The sequence below is a fragment of the Barbus barbus genome, assembly GCF_936440315.1.
Source record: "Barbus barbus genome assembly, chromosome: 11".
Classification (NCBI taxonomy): Eukaryota; Metazoa; Chordata; class Actinopteri; order Cypriniformes; family Cyprinidae; genus Barbus; species Barbus barbus.
Genome location: NC_136739.1, coordinates 6,109,676 through 6,125,736, shown reverse-complemented (window position 1 = coordinate 6,125,736; position 16,061 = coordinate 6,109,676). Strand labels below are relative to the sequence as shown.

The 16,061-nt window shown below is 35.1% G+C and overlaps 1 protein-coding gene and 1 pseudogene across 3 annotated transcripts; one reads left to right on the top strand and one right to left on the bottom strand.

Moving 5' to 3' along the window:
- Positions 1-6,519: 6,519 nt before the first annotated feature.
- On the bottom strand, positions 6,520-12,295 carry LOC306876846 (radial spoke head 1 homolog). 2 transcript variants are annotated; one of them, XM_079428274.1, is made up of 8 exons: positions 12,160-12,292; positions 11,976-12,089; positions 11,772-11,877; positions 10,971-11,061; positions 10,701-10,836; positions 10,332-10,403; positions 7,070-7,184; positions 6,520-6,754 (listed from the first exon to the last, which is right to left on the bottom strand). In XM_079428274.1, the coding sequence occupies exons 1-7, from the start codon at positions 12,208-12,210 to the stop codon at positions 7,098-7,100; spliced, it is 657 nt and encodes a 218-aa protein (XP_079284400.1). In that variant the 5' UTR covers positions 12,211-12,292; the 3' UTR covers positions 6,520-6,754; positions 7,070-7,097. The 2 variants fall into 2 exon arrangements, with proteins under 2 accessions (XP_079284400.1, XP_079284401.1); XM_079428275.1 differs by lacking the exon at positions 10,332-10,403 and having other exon boundaries at positions 12,160-12,295.
- Positions 12,296-13,844: 1,549 nt separating this feature from the next.
- Positions 13,845-15,357, top strand: LOC306877099 (bis(monoacylglycero)phosphate synthase CLN5-like; annotated as a pseudogene). The gene is made up of 2 exons: positions 13,845-14,221; positions 14,981-15,357. The product of its transcript is annotated as a bis(monoacylglycero)phosphate synthase CLN5-like (transcript).
- The last annotated feature ends 704 nt before the right edge of the window (positions 15,358-16,061 follow it).

The window sequence follows — 16,061 nt, the reverse complement described above, 5'->3', positions numbered from 1 at the left end:
CTTGTCATATTTTATTACCATTTTCTAAACTATAGCAAATTAACTGTGATAATGTGAGATATGTTGGTGTCTGAATAAATTTTGGTTTGACTGTATGCTTAATTAATTTTTACAGTGAAGATGCAGTGCTATTTTACATTTGATTATTCAGTTTCTGTACCTGGACACCTACAAACTTGAAAAAACTGTAAGTAGCACAAATAATTAAATAAAACGAACATACAAATTAAACATTTTCAAACAGGGCCCACTGGTACAACCTGCATTGGGGCGCCACAAAGCCCAGCTATACAGCCCTGGGTACCCATGCTATCTGCACAGCTCACACAAATCTTGGGAAGTCTTGTCACGATCGCGAGGGTATAGCACCATATTTAATTTTTTGACTGAAATGAAGCAATAGATGTGCTTAATGGATTTTACTGTTGTACTGTCGTTTAACCGCATATTATGCAATGGATTATTCAGCTGTAAAAAAAAACATGGTGTCTAATCTGACTAAGTTTTTATCATCTCTACAAAAAAGTGAATCTGTATAGGAATGCGTATGTGTGCAGATTGAAGCATAGGCCTAGTGTTTCTTTACAAAATGACATTGCCATCTACTGGCCTGGCATGGATAATACAGCGTTTTTAGTTATTTTCACGGATCCACGTGAACGTTTTGACAATGTTGTCCTCTATGCGCCAAACTTTGCACAAATGCAAAGGAAAACTTTCAGTTTTTAGTACACACATCAACGATGTACTAAAAACGGAAAAGTTGTCACTTCGTAAAGAAACACGTCGCACCTGCATACATGCGCAGTCGACTAAACACATAATGCAACTGACGCAAGTAGGTCATTATGTGACAGTAACAACATGCCGGATGTAGTACATTCGAATTTCATTCATACTATAGAACATACTCTTTAAACGGTTGTGAAGTAAATTCAAATTCAAATACCTACTCAGAGGCACTGCGCGTTTTTGTAGATTGCACGGAGACGATATCGGTATTGTTTTAAAAAATCTGCAATTTGAAAACCAATTACAAAAATTTGCATTTTCAGGCCCCCAATATGCCATTGTTGTGTAAATGAACAACCAAAGCGCATAAAAAGTTTATATTTTCAGTGAAAACAGTGTTGTGTAAACGCCCTCTTATGTAGATTTGCAGAAATCTTTCAGAAGGCCTTTTTCATTTACATTTATGCATTTAGCAGACGCTTTTATCCAAAGTGACTTACATTGCATTCAAGTTACAGTTTTTAAATTTTATCAGCTCTTGCTTTCCCTGGGAATCGAACCCATGACCTTGGCGTTGCTACTAGTGATAGGCCTGCTCCTGTAGCTGCAGGCCTATCAGCAAGGACAGGGCCAATGTCCTCCTCGCTGAAGGGGTTGTTGTCCACCGGCTTATCGCTGGCCTTCATTCGCTGACGCAACTCCTCCACGCGGTCCTTCATGTCTGCAGGGGAAGAAGACCTTGATGGAGACCAGGTCAGATTTTCTCTTAGATTTGACTGTTGTCTGTGTGTAAAATGTTCCTCTGCTTCTCATACCCTGTAAATTACCAGAGAAGGGATATTGAGTTAAAAATAACAGTAACAGTATTGTCACATATTATCTTTTCTGTCCTCATTTTCAGGGCATCAGTTATTTTTTTTTTTGCACTGAAAATTAAAATTCCTAAAAGGATAGTTCACCTTAAATGTAAATTGTCAATATTAATTCACCCTCATGTTGTTCCAAACTTGTATGCTATTTTTTTTCTTAGAACCACATTTATTGTAATATCAATAATTTACTATTGTAAATAGTACAATTGACTTTTTGTAAATATTTTTTTATTTGATTTAATTTGTATATTCTCCTTTTTAATTACAACACTCAATTTTCAGTTAAAAGCAGTTCATCATTGAATTCAGTCATCGTCCAGCTCAGTTCAGTTTAAATAGTATCTGTGCAATCAAGTCGACGATATCACTGGAGATTTAAACAATCTTAATTTATCTTTAAAAAAAAATTGATAATTAATTAAAAAACGCACATAATCCATATGATTTTCAATCTGTATTATCACACATGAAAACCAATGCTATTTTGACATTAGTGATGCCAAAACTATGGAGCTTAGCAGGTCAAGTTTTCACAGAAACAACATCACAGAGCCCCTAAACAGACATGGTGATGGAAAAAATATGAGGTGGGAGTAAAAATATATATAGGCATATCAGTGTTTTTGCATTCACTCGAAAATATTTTGTGCTCCCACAAGCTTTGCATTTGCTCACAAAGAATATAAAAGTTTTGTGCATAAAGGCAAAGTTTCTTGGGGGAATGCAAAGAACAAAAAAGCAATTTAAGCAAGCATAACAAAACATAGAAATTTAATTTTTATATCATATTTCATAAATATAAAATAAATTGATAATAATAATTATTATTATAATAATTTGACCATGACCCCATCTTTGTTAAATAACACCTTTTATTTACAAGTAACAATTTTAACTTTGGAAATGATAAAAAAAAACATATAGAACTAATATATCTTTGTGTGTGTCACAGTGTTGCATTGTATTCGTAGCACTACTAAACTGTAAAAAAATAAATAATAATAATAGTTGGGCAAACTTGCTATGCGTGTAGCATCTTTTTTTTTTTGGACTGTGATTAAAATGCAGTGGTTTTGCTTTGTTTTGTAAGGCCAGTTTAGCCTGTAATAGAGCAAATAAACAGCTTGTTGTTGTACACTTTCATTATTTCTTATCGCTTGCTTAAAGGGGGAAAAAATCAGTCAATCAGTATCAAAATCAGCCCATTAATTGTTTGTAAAAAAAAAAAAAGAATAATTAAATAATAAGAATAATAAGAATAAAGGCAGCAGTTACATTTTTTTAAGCTTTTTGAAGTTTATATTTGATATATTTTATAGATTAATTTCCATTATCAAAAACAATTTGAATAGTTTTAATTTTAGTTTACAATATCAAACCTGGTGTGATCATGTGTTTTTTAAAATCACAGACATTCTAGTTGGTATTGAGTTACAAAAAACAGACTGTATTTGTAAAGGTCACATTTTTGTCAGATGCTTTTCCGTGCATTATGCCTTCAGCTGCAACTCTTGTGTCAAAGGAAGGATTAAACCAAGGCTTTTATTCAAAACCTGTGCTGTATTCCCAGTCCACATATCATTGCTGCGCATTCATCATGATCACTGTAATTTATAAAGTCTGTTCTGACACTGTACAGAACATGATATATTAGCATTCACTGGAATCTGCTTCCGAATAGCTCACTGACTGGCTCGCTTCACGAAAAGTAAGATGCATGACTGCTGATGTTTTTATCTTTAGTCTAGCTGCCTGGACTGTGGTTTTGGAAAGTGAGCATAACGCCATGGGGTGGTATTCTGAAGTTGTCTGAGAGTGCTCCAAATCACCGGCTATCCGGTTACTAGAGGGATTTCAAACAAGAAAGACTGCAGTTGCATGCGTGTGTGAGAACAGCCCACCCAAGCTCCTTAGGGAGAAAGCTTATGAATATAAGAGTGGCCTTTGTTTTCTGCAGGACATTCGAGGAAGTCACACACACCTACCAATGCATTGCACAACAATCTCTAATCCAGTCGACAGATATGCTTGTGTACTGACTTCGGATCAAACTATGTCATATTAAATTAGTAAGTAGGTGCTTTAGTTGATCAGAGTCTCTCTGCTTTCCATAAGAGCCATGAGTTTATGTTTTAAGTTATATGCAAGCTGATATATTGATATGATTCCACTCCGCTGGTCTAAATCTAATGATGGTCCATTCTGACAGTTTGCTATTACATTTACAATTAATATATTAAAATTATATATTAAATTTCATCAAAAATGTGTAATAATAAATGTAGTCATATGTATACAGTGCCCTCCACTAATATTGGCACCCTTGATAAATATGAGCAAAGGCAGCTGTGAAAATAAATCTGCATTGTTTATCCTTTTGATCTTTCACTCAAAATATTCACAAAATTCTAACCTGATCAATCATTGAAGTAAAACAATTGAAAGTGGGGAGAAAATCTCATAATGAAATAAATGTTTTTTCTCCAAGGAATGTTGGCCACAATTATTGGCACCCCTAGAAATTCTCATGAGTAAAATATCTCTGAAGTATATTCCCATTCCTATTTAAATGTTTAGCACACCAGGATGTCTAGGAGCTTGAAATTGTCCAGCCATGACTTCCTGTTCCACAGGATTATAAATATGAGGAACACAAATGCCAAATACCCTTAATCATCCATCACAAGGAGTAAAACCTAAGAATATAGTTCTGATGTGCAGAACGAGATTGTTGAGCATCACAAAATAGAAAGTGGCTGTAAGAAAAGAGTTAAAGCATTGAAAATCCCCATTTCCACCATCAGGGTAATAATTAAGAGGTTCCAATCAACTAAAGATGTTAAAAATCTGCTTGGAAGAGGACGTGTGTCTATATCGTCCGAATGCACGGTGAGGAGGAGAGTTTGAGTGGCCAAAGACTCTCCAAGGATCACAGCTGGAGAATTGGGGTCAGAAACCTAAAAAAATAAATAAAATCAAACATCTCCTACATCACCACATGTTTTTCGGAGAATTTCAAGGGAAATTCTCCACACTCATCCATAAACAAACTCCAGCAAATTCAGTTGTCAGACACGACTGGAACTTCAAATGGCACTGGCTTCCATGGTCAGATGAAACTGAAAAAAGAGCTTTTTGGCAGCAAACCCACCAGATGAGTTTAGTACAAACAGGGATAAAAAAGTACCCCCTGTCCACGGTTAAATATACTGCTGGATCTGGGCCTGTTTTTCTGCCAGAGGTCCTGAACATCTTGTTCAGATGCATTACATCATGGATTCTATCAAATTCTACAGATAAAAAATCAAAACCTGACTGCCTCTGTTAGAAATCTTATAATGGGCCGTGTTTGGATCTTCCACCAGGACAACAATTCAAAACAAACATCAAAATAAACACAAAAATGGGTCACTGAGCACAAAATGAATCTTTTACCATGCTGTCCCTGTCCTCTGACCTGAACCCTACAGAAAATGAGTGGGGTGAACTGAAGAGAAGAAGTATTAACATGGATCTGTGAAGGATCTGGAGAGATTCTGTATGAAGAAAATGGTCTCTGATCTCTTATCAGGTGTTTTCCAAACTCTTCAGGCATTTTAGGAGAAAACTCAGAGCTGTTACCCTGGGAAAAGGACGTTACAATAATTGTGTCTAACATGAACTAGAGAAAGCATTTATTTTACCCCCCCACACTTTCAATTGTTTTACTTCAATGATAGGTTGGAATTTTTTGAATGACAGATAAAAAGGATAAACAACGCAGATTTATTTTCACAGCCGCCTTTGCTCATATTTACCAAGGGTGCCAATATTAGTGAAGGGCACTATATGTGTGTGTAGATTATTATTATTATTAATAAATTACTAATTTCAATAGAAGTTTCATTAATGTATATTTTAATTTACCATAAATGTTTGGCACTACATTCGGCAATACAAAAAAAAAAATATTAAAAACAATTAAAAACTGAAATTATGTATAAAGATGTATCTAAGTCCTACTTAAATGGCTTAAAAAACTAATGTATGTGAAAGGAAGGATGACGTTAGAAAGCAAACCCGGAAATAACCATTATTTCTTTATAATTTTCTTAGTCTGCAGCATTTAGATTGTTTATGTTGGGTTTTATATGTTCAACTATGTATCCATATGTATCACACCATACTGTTGTAAAACTGCATTTTTCTGATAATTTAATGTAATTACAATTAATAATGTTGCATATAAACCCGAGAACACAAAACAATTAATATATCAATTATAACACTAATAAGTAACTGTTTAATATTAACAGAATTTAGATTTTTTTTCCCCTTGAGAACAATGATTCATTTCTCTATTCCATAGCTACATCTTCCATTGATCTTTCTTAAATATTTAAATCCTGGATATCAGTGGTTTCTCTTTTTCTCTACTAAACTGACATACTTAGGAGAAAACATATTACCTCGTATTGCTTTTAATCCCTGGATGGTTGAATATTGCTTCATTTGAGTTGAGAATTTTAGTCAACCCTTTACTCAGGCATGGACTTGTGAGCTCTAAGTCAGATCTGTGGACGCGTTCAGGAAGCCCTTGACATTTTCTCAGCTCCCAGCAACACAAATATGTTCTAGTCTGAGTTTTCCCTCTGCTCCACTGGTGGCAGTTATGTACTGTATATCAAAGGAACACAACACAGACTGCTGGGAAATCTGGTCAAGCCTGTTTAAAGCCACACCCTCGGTCACAGTTAGACATCTGTTTGACCAATGGAGGGTGACGCTTGTTAAGCAGGAGAAGTGTGGGTGACGTGATTCAAAAAGGCATTGAAAGTATACTCGACACTTGACACAAACAACTGATTTCCTACATCACCGTGGTAGTTTCATATCTCATTCTTCTGATATGATTAATTAAAACAAACAAATAGTTCATGTCCATTTATTTATTTGTCAAGAAGCCATGTAATAAGCATGATAATGTACAGTCAGAAACTCTTAGGCTGATACAGGATCCCATTATCCCATTGTCGCTAAACTTGAGAAGTGACAGTGTCAGATATGTGCAGGTATAATTAACCGGAGGTCCTCTTTTTATTTATCATCTTTCGGTGTTCTGTGTTTCTCACTGTCTGTATGCCTTTCTCACTTTTCCACCACGGCTTGATCTGCAATGAGGAGACACATACTTCAGTTCAACTTACTGTATATGAAAGATTTTTTATTGTCAAAATATCTAATATGGTAAAACAGCAGTATATAGGTGATGTTTTATCACTGATGCATTTCCAGATTTTGTTTATATGAGGATGCACTCTGTATCATTTCTTACATTTACATATTTGAGAATAGAATAGGTTAGTAACATCAAAAGTCCCTAAAAGGTGATAGGTGACTATAAATGCTAAATAATGCATAATGTAAATGCAGTCCTACAGTACATCATCAGTGTGTTTGATATTCAGAACTGGATATGGATGTACCTGAGGTGGCAGAATCCTTCTCATTGGTCTAAACAGAAAGCCCAGTAACTGCCTTGGGTTTCCACTTTAAGGAGGTGGTTATGAGAGTCTCATCTTCATCTGCTTCTCCTTTGTCCTGCAGTCCAAAAATGTTATTTGAAAAAAATAGGATTTGGTATCACGCAAAAATATTATGCATCGTTTTATCAGGCTAATAGGGTACAATAGAGCTAAAATGATTGTCCACAAACTGTTTGATGATGATCAGAAACTGTATTTCTTTTATTTGAAACATGTATGTGAAAAATCTTAAAATAACTTTGACTTGTAAATTAATCACTAGCTACAAAAACAAGTTTTAAATGTTACACATTTCATTAATTTGCCGTTGTACCCTACTGTTAATTCAAATATAATGTTTTTAGTGTCTTGGTATGCAACAGGATTGAGATATAATTCATTTTGTTTTATCTACTTAGTGGTTGGCAATGTTTACTAGCATACCAAGCTGTAAAACTTCTGACACTCTAGTGAAGTGCTTCATCCACTCGATGCTCTAAGGACATTCCACTACTGACTACAGTCTTTTAAGGGAAAGAACACTGCAAAGACTGTTGTCTTCATGAGCCTCTGTTGGCATGCACCAGGCAACAGGCAAACTGCACTAGTGAGTGGCAGAAGGTTGCCATAAAACCTCATCTCCAAAAGCCAAAATGGCAATAGAGAGGATCTGGCCCTGATGACAATGAGGAGAAAGCAACTTCACAGCCTTTTCTTCCTTACTGGTTGCTTCATCTAGTGCCGGCTGTAGTTTTAGTAAAGGAAGTTCATTTTAAACAAGAAAATTACCCTTTTGAAAAAGCAGCACACTTAGCATGTCTTTAAAAAGAGGACTTAATACTGAAATAAACTGAACTGAATATTACAGTTAGGTCCATATATATTTGGACACAGGCACAATTTTTATTATTTTCGCTGTTGACCAAAACATATTCAAGTTACAGTTATATAATGAATATGGGCTTATGCACACTTTAACATTCTCATCACAATTGGAGGAAAGTTTAAGGAATTATAGCTCTTTAATATGTACCTCCCCACTTTTTTAAGGGACCATAAGTAATTGGACAATTAACTCAAAAGCTGTTTCATGGACAGATGTGGGCTATTCCTTCGTTATTTCTACATCGATTAAGCAGGTAAAAGTTCTGGAGTTGATTCTTAGTGTGTCATTTGCATTTGGAAGCTGTTGCTGTGAACCCACATTGTGTGGTCAAAGGATCTCTCTCTATACAAGTTAAACAGACAATTGTTAGGTTTCAAAAACAAAATAAATCCATCAGAGAGGAACATTAGGAGTGGCCAAATCAACAGTTTGATACATACGGAGGAAAAAAACAGAATGCACTGGTGAGCTCAGCAACATAAAAAAGCCTGGACGTCCACAGAGGACAACAGTGGTGGATGATTGGAGAATCCTCTCCATGGAAAAGAAAAACCCTTTCACAACATCCAGCCAAGTGAGGAACACTCTCCAGGAGGTAGGTGTGTCACTGTCAAAGTCTACAATCAAGAGAAGATTTCACAAGAGCAAATAAAAAGGATTCACCACAAGGTGCAAACAAGGCCAGATTAGACAAAAAACATCTAAACAAGCAAGGTCACTTCTGGAAAAGCAGTTTTGGACAGCTGAAATTAAGATCAAACTGTACCAGAATGATGGGAAGAAAAAAGTATGGAGAAGGCTTGGAACAGCTCATGATCCAAAGCATACAACATCATCTGTGAAACATGGTGGAGCAGTGTGATGGCATGAGCATGCATGTGGCACTGGGTTACTGGTGTTTAGTGATGATGTAACAGAGGACAGAAGCAGCCGGATGAATTCTGAAGTGTATAGGGATATACTCTCTGCCCAGATTAGACGGCGCTTCATATTACAAATGTACAATGACCCAAAACACACAGCAAAAGCAACCCAGGAGTTTTTGAAGGTAAAAAGTCAATCTCCTGATCTCAACCCGATTGAGCATGGATTTCACTTGCTGAGGACAAAACTAATGGCAAAAAGACCCACAAACAAACAACAACTGAAGTCAGCTGCAGTAAAGGCCTGGCAAAGCATCTGGAAGGAGGAAACCCAGTCTCTGGTGATGTCAGATGCCTGCAAAGTATTCTCAACAAAATATTAAAAATGAACATTTTATTTATGATTATATTTATTTGTCTAATTACATTTGAGGCCCTGAGATTCCTAATTCCTAATCTTTTTATTATATTTTCTTCCGCCCCTTGAATTGTAGCTTAAGTCTGCACTTCAATTTCATCTTGATTGTTTTATTTTAAAACTATTCTGGTGGGAGACAGAGCCGAAATTCTGAAAACGGTGTCAGCGTCCAAATATATTTATGGACCTAACTGTATACACTTATAACAGACACTTATCTGCATGTTAACTGTAATTAAGTGAAAATGTATTGTAGTTTAAATTTATATTAAGTGCAATTAGCTGAACTTTAAGAGTGCTAAAATCCACTTTTTTGGTCCACTTAAGTTGGACTTAGAACATCTTTATATGTAATTTCATAACTACTTCCATTGTCTTTGAAATATGGTTATAGTTTACTGCCGAATGTACTGACAAGCATTTATGATAAACTAAAATATACTTTAATGTCATTTCTATTGACACTCGTATGTTAAGTATTTAAATATATTTTTAATTACACTTTTGTAATTAATGAAGTTTCAATTTATTATATTTAAAATACATCAACTTTAAATGTAATATTGACAAACACATGACAGTTAAAATAATTAAGCACTTAATATGTGCTTTAGTGTGTTAAGTCAACGCATCAAAATAAGTTTACTTCTTTAAAGCATGACAAAAGTTTACAACATAAGGCTTTAAAGTGCACTTTCAATGTAAAACTTTTAATTTGACTTCATTTCAGTTTTTGAAGGTGTACTTAAGTGTGTTAACAAATAATCGTGAAAGTGTGCTCTCTTTAAACACACTTAAATTGGCTTTTTATTTCATTAATATTAATGATAATATTGTTTTTTTTTTATATATATACTTTTAAGATTTGAACAACACTGTGCACATTCTATTCAATTAAGTGCACTTCTTTTTCACAAGGGTGTCTTAACAAGATATATACCAGCAAAACACTGGTGAGACTGAGAAAACAGGTTTCTGCAGGCTTATATGATCATTTCACCTAAAATACATTCTCATGAAATGTGAAGATATCTTGTAAAGCATGAAGAGACATACCGGCTCTAACTGGAAATACTCTCCATGCTGCTCACACCCAATGTCAAACACATACTTCCCTGGACCAGAGGGCTACAAAATAACAATTACAAGAAATAAGAGATCACCGCGTGAGAGAAACACAAGTGTCTTGTTATATTTAAGGCTGAAGTTAATACAGAACACATTAAAACAGTGGTTTTGTTTAGGATGCACACATTTTAAATTCGATTAGGTCTATTTATTCTGCTATTTGGACTATACAGTTAGTTGCATTTTATTATTAAATATTAATTGTTTTCCCTGCTGTCTGCACTCAATTTGAACAGATCAACAAATCATTTGCTACAACCCACCAGCTCAGAACCACAAATGTAGAGTGTTACTTGCATTATTATTGACAAAGTTGCCCTGATATCTGTGGTTCGGATGGATCAGCTCCCCGGTGGACTCCATCTTTCCCATGACCCATGTGCCCATGTACTGAGACCCAGTTTCGTGATGTGTGTATGTACCCTGCCCATGTCTAAGAAAGAAGCACAGAGATGCAGTAGATACATAGTAGTTCATTTTTAGCTGAACTGAAGACGTTATAAATAACTAATATCCATAGAGTAGACACATTAGATTACCAGATTAGATCAGTGAGAAAAAAACTACCTTTGATGGTGCAGCCATTCACCATCGTATGTGTCTCCATTGGGGTATATGTAAACACCATGACCCTGCCGCTGGTCATCCACCCAGCTTCCTGTGAAAGAAATGTGATATGAGAAGATTGCATTTTATGCTATAAATCCTTGACTCTGCATCAAAAAGTCTAAGACCACTATAACTATTTATTTCTACTTGAATACAATATTTTTAATTATGAATTATATTACCAGCATAACAATTAAAGTGAAAAGTTGATATGAAAAATGTACATTAATTTCTAAATGTTTTTATGAATTTATAAATATATACTATTGTTCATTGTTAGTTCATGTTTAGAATAAATTTACTTACAAATAACTATTTAAATTATAATAAATAACTTATGTTCATTCACACAATTTGTAATGTTAAAAATATGTAGAGATTAACATTAACATATAAGTAAAATCAATGTTATGTTAGTGTTACTTATACTGTTATAGTTTTTATTAATATTAAGAATTAGCTTTTACATTTTCAATATTTCTTTAATATTTCTAAATAGTCTTAATTTTTTTATTTCAGTTAGTAGTTTCAGTATTTCCACTTATTTGGGGTCTTTTTTCAATTAGCATTTAAAAATGCGATATTATGTTATTTTATTTTTTAGCTATGTTTAATTAGCAAAGATCTTTTTAATAGTTTTAGTAAAAGATAACAACTCGCTGTGTTAAGTACATTCTTCATTATAACTAATGCATTAACTAATGTTATTAAATTGAACTTAAATCAAATCTACTGATGTTCTTGAGATAATATACTTACCTTCATATTTGGAGCCATCTGGGTAATAAAATATACCCTGTCCATGTTTTAAATTCATGTACCATTCTCCAATGTATCTGGCCCCTTTCTTGAACTTATATGTCCCCTGATATACAGACAACATGAGGTTTATGGTATGTTTAGATTTATGAGAACAGAAACAAAACTAGCAAAGGCGTTTTTGTAGTAAAGCTAAAGAGTGACCTGGCCACATCTCTTGCCGTTTTCATAAGCTCCTTGGTAAGTGTCTCCATTCGGCAGGACAGCTTTGCCCAGTCCATGTCTCTCTCCAGCTTCATTTCTGTCTCCTTCATACTCCTGCAGCACACGATTACTGTTATGTACTGTCATCAATTCAGCCTAACTAGCGTTACTGACGACAACTCACCCCCAGAGAGCCTTGCTCCTCGTCAAACTCTTCAGAGCCGATGTCTGACATGATGAACTAGAGATGAATGAACAGAGAAGAGGGAACAAGGCCAAAACAAAAGCTTCAGTTCGAGACTGTTTACCGTTACCATAGCAACGCGCGTGTGTGAAACAGACATGCGCAAAGTAACTTTCTTTTTGTTGTTATCTAACTTATCTATCTATCTATCTATCTATCTATCTATCTATCTATCTATCTATCTATCTATCTATCTATCTATCTATCTATCTATCTATCTATCTATCTATCTATCTATCTATCTATCTATCTATCTATCTATCTATCTATCTATCTATCTAATCTATCTATCCAGAAATATAAAATATACATTAATGAAATTTCTATAAACGAAGCGTGTAAGTGTTAATATAAACGAAACAGAAACATATACTTTCACTATATCTCTCTCACACTTTTTATCAATGGTTATCAAATGTTATTGAAAACGCTTTTATCTTAAAGCTTGTCTAATGCTGATTTGGAGACAAATGCAAAATGTTACAAATATTTCTTATTCTTTACAAAAGTCAATAATTGGTACCCAGTGGCTTTTAAAAATAATAATAAAGTTGTTTTTGACTCGTGTTTGATTTCAGTGTACAGTATACGTTTTTATTTTAATTTGTGTTGTAAATTATATTTATATTATCTTTACAAAGTTTAAACCTGAAATGAAATAATCATAATAATAACAATGATTGTTGTTATTGTTTAGATGTAATTTTAATCATATCAGCGGTACTATTATTTATAATAATTACGTGACTTTTATTTTGACAGGATTGTAGCCCGTAACAAAAAAGCTCGTGACTGAGAGTCACGTGATCATCAGCGTTCTCTAAAATAAGGATGCGAGACAGAAACAATAAGCTGCGTAGACAGCACATGAGTGTTTCTGCGAGCCTGTGCTGACATGAACTATTTGGTTTACTTCATTCACGCGGCGCTGCACTGTTGGATTGTGGGATCGGTCGTTTCTAGGTCTGGCCAGTGCCTTACAAGCAGAACCACAATCAAAAGTATTCACACTGTGTTCATATCGTTTCGTTTTCAGTCGACTGTTACTTTTCACGATGGTTTATTGGTTTAATGTGTTCAGTTTGTAGGCTATTCGAATATTAATATGAACATAAATGAATGTTTAACTAATTATTTCTTACATGCATACAGTTATACACTATATTGCCAAAAGTATTGGGACACCCCTTCTAATGAACAGGTTTGACTAATTTAGTAGGCTAATTTCTGTGAGTACAAATGTTTAAGCATAAAAATGATATTCTAGGTAATAGTAACAGTTTTGACGGGACCCTTTTCTATTCTAACATGACGATGTCTCTGTGTATAAGGCAAGATTCAAAAAGAAATGCTTGATTCAATCAGTGTGGAAGAACTTGACTGGTCTGGTGTGACTTTAAATGCAGAACTTGAGCAAAACAACCCATCACCAAACACCAGTGACTTGTACATATGGGTACAGCCATTTTAGACACTTCCAAATCTGTTGCAACAGAGATGGAAATACACTTTTTAAATACATGAATTATGTTTCCATCTTTGTTGCCACAGTTTTGTAAGTGCCTTTTTCTGTTCTAAAGAAGGGGGTGTCCCAATACTTATGTCCATTAATTTTATTATATGACATGCACCAACCCAATGTCATATTCATTTTTAGGCACCTTGACAGGCGTCCAGATGTTGATCCCTACGGCCAGGCTTTATACCCGTTCTGCCCGACCGGGGATCCAGACGGCCGGATACCCGTGATGAGCGACTCGGACATCACTCCGGTGTGCTCATTGGAGTCTAACCGAAGGTTTTGCACTGTTCAGCATGCCCAAGAACGGGAAGAAACTTCACCATGGAGTGGTACGAGCTGTTTCAGCTGGGGAACTGCACTTGCCCGCACGAGAAAGCGAGCATTTCTGGTGTAACCAGGGAGCCGCGTGCTTCTTTGAGGGCATCGATGACATTCACTGGAAACAGAACAGCACTCTGGAGAAGATAGGAGCGATTTCAGGTAAGCCTGACGTACACTCATTTAAAGGACCAAACAATGTATTATAGTAGTATGTATTATATTATTTATTTTTAATATTATTAAACACACACACGTGTTGGGTTTCCATGTTTTATGGGGACATTCCATTGAGTAATGGATTTTATACTGTAAAAACTGTATTTTATACCCCCTTACTCTAAACCTACCCCTCACACAAAACTTTCTGCATTTTTAGATTTTCAGAATAGATCATTCTGCATGATTTATTAGCCGTTTTCCTCAAGGGGACCAAAAAATGTCCACACAAGGCATGAAGGGAATACCAGGGCAAGCACACAAAACAAAATAATAATTTATATACTGTTATTATTCATATATATTATTTCATGACCAAACAGTAGTATTTTAACAGTAATATTTTATTGTTTATTTATTATTCATTATTTTATATACAATTTCTATTATTATTAGTTTTGTCAGAAAAAAAACATCGAAACATTTTTTTTCTCAAATGTTTCCTCCAAAAAATATACATAAATTAGAAAATGTATTAAAAGGATTAATTGCGGTAATTTTCATTTGAAGGATATCAAATATATTTAATATCTTTCACTTAAATGTATAAAACAATTAAAAAAGCATGTCAGCTAGCTAGATAACAATGTTGGTGATGTTTACATAAGCAGACTTTAAAACAGAATTTATCATGAACAACGAATTAAGAATGTTGGAGTAGCCTGAAACTCTCACACATACCGCCACACATTTTTTTATTAGGTGAGATGTTCAATGAGATGAGTCGCTGGGTTCATGAGGACAATGAAAATGGTGTTTATTACGAGACTTGGACGGTAAATTCAGATCCTGGTGCAAATGCCACAACGTGGTTTGAGTCTTACGACTGCTCTCAGTTTGTGCACCGTACATATAAAACGTTACTGGACATGGGTGCCGAACTGTCCAGCCAAATGCCAACATATTTGGCATTTGACTCCATCTTTCAACAGTCTTCCACAAAAGATCTCGCCACAGATATCAAGAAGTTCTACCACTCGTTTCGCTCTCACCAATCAGTCGTGGAAATGATTGAGAGCTTGTTGGAGGCTTTTGGTCCTAGAGAAAACCTTATCAACCTTAAAATATCCCTACATTAAAATAACCTATGAAGAGATTCCTTTACCATAACCACCATATTGTTTTTGCTACTAAATATTCTATTTTTATTGCAGATGTCAGATTTATCAGATACAGTCAGGTCCATAAATATTGGGACATCGACACAATTCTAACATTTTTGGCTCTATACACCACCACAATGGATTTCAAATGAAACGAACAAGATGTGCTTTAACTGCAGACTGTCAGCTTTAATTTGAGGGTATTTACATCCAAATCAGTTGAACGGTGTAGGAATTACAACAGTTTGCATATGTGCCTCCCACTTGTTAAGGGACCAAAAGTAATGGGACAGAATAATAATCATAAATCAAACTTTCACTTTTTAATACTTGGTTGCAAATCCTTTGCAGTCAATTAGAGCATGAAGTCTGGAATGCATAGACATCACCAGACGCTGGGTTTCATCCCTGGTGATGCTCTGCCAGGCCTCTACTACAACCGTCTTCAGTTCCTGCTTGCTCTTGGGGCATTTTCCCTTCAGTTTTGTCTTCAGCAAGTGAAATGCATGCTCAATCGGATTCAGGTCAGGTGATTGATTTGGCCATTGCATAACAGTCCACTTCTTTCCCTTCAAAAACTCTTTGGTTGCTTTTGCAGTATGCTTTGGGTCATTGTCCATCTGCACTGTGAAGCGCCGTCCAGTGAGTTCTGAAGCATTTGGCTGAATATGAGCAGATAA

Excerpts from the sequence above, each read along its gene's own strand:
- LOC306876846 (XM_079428274.1), bottom strand. The coding sequence starts at position 12,210 with ATGTCAGACATCGGCTCTGAAGAGTTTGACGAGGAGCAAGGCTCTCTG. Across the intron at positions 10,837-10,970 it reads GAATGGCTGCACCATCAAAG|ACATGGGCAGGGTACATACA; the intron begins GTAGTTTTTTTC and ends CTTCTTTCTTAG. Across the intron at positions 10,404-10,700 it reads GCAACTTTGTCAATAATAAT|CCCTCTGGTCCAGGGAAGTA; the intron begins GCAAGTAACACT and ends GTTATTTTGTAG.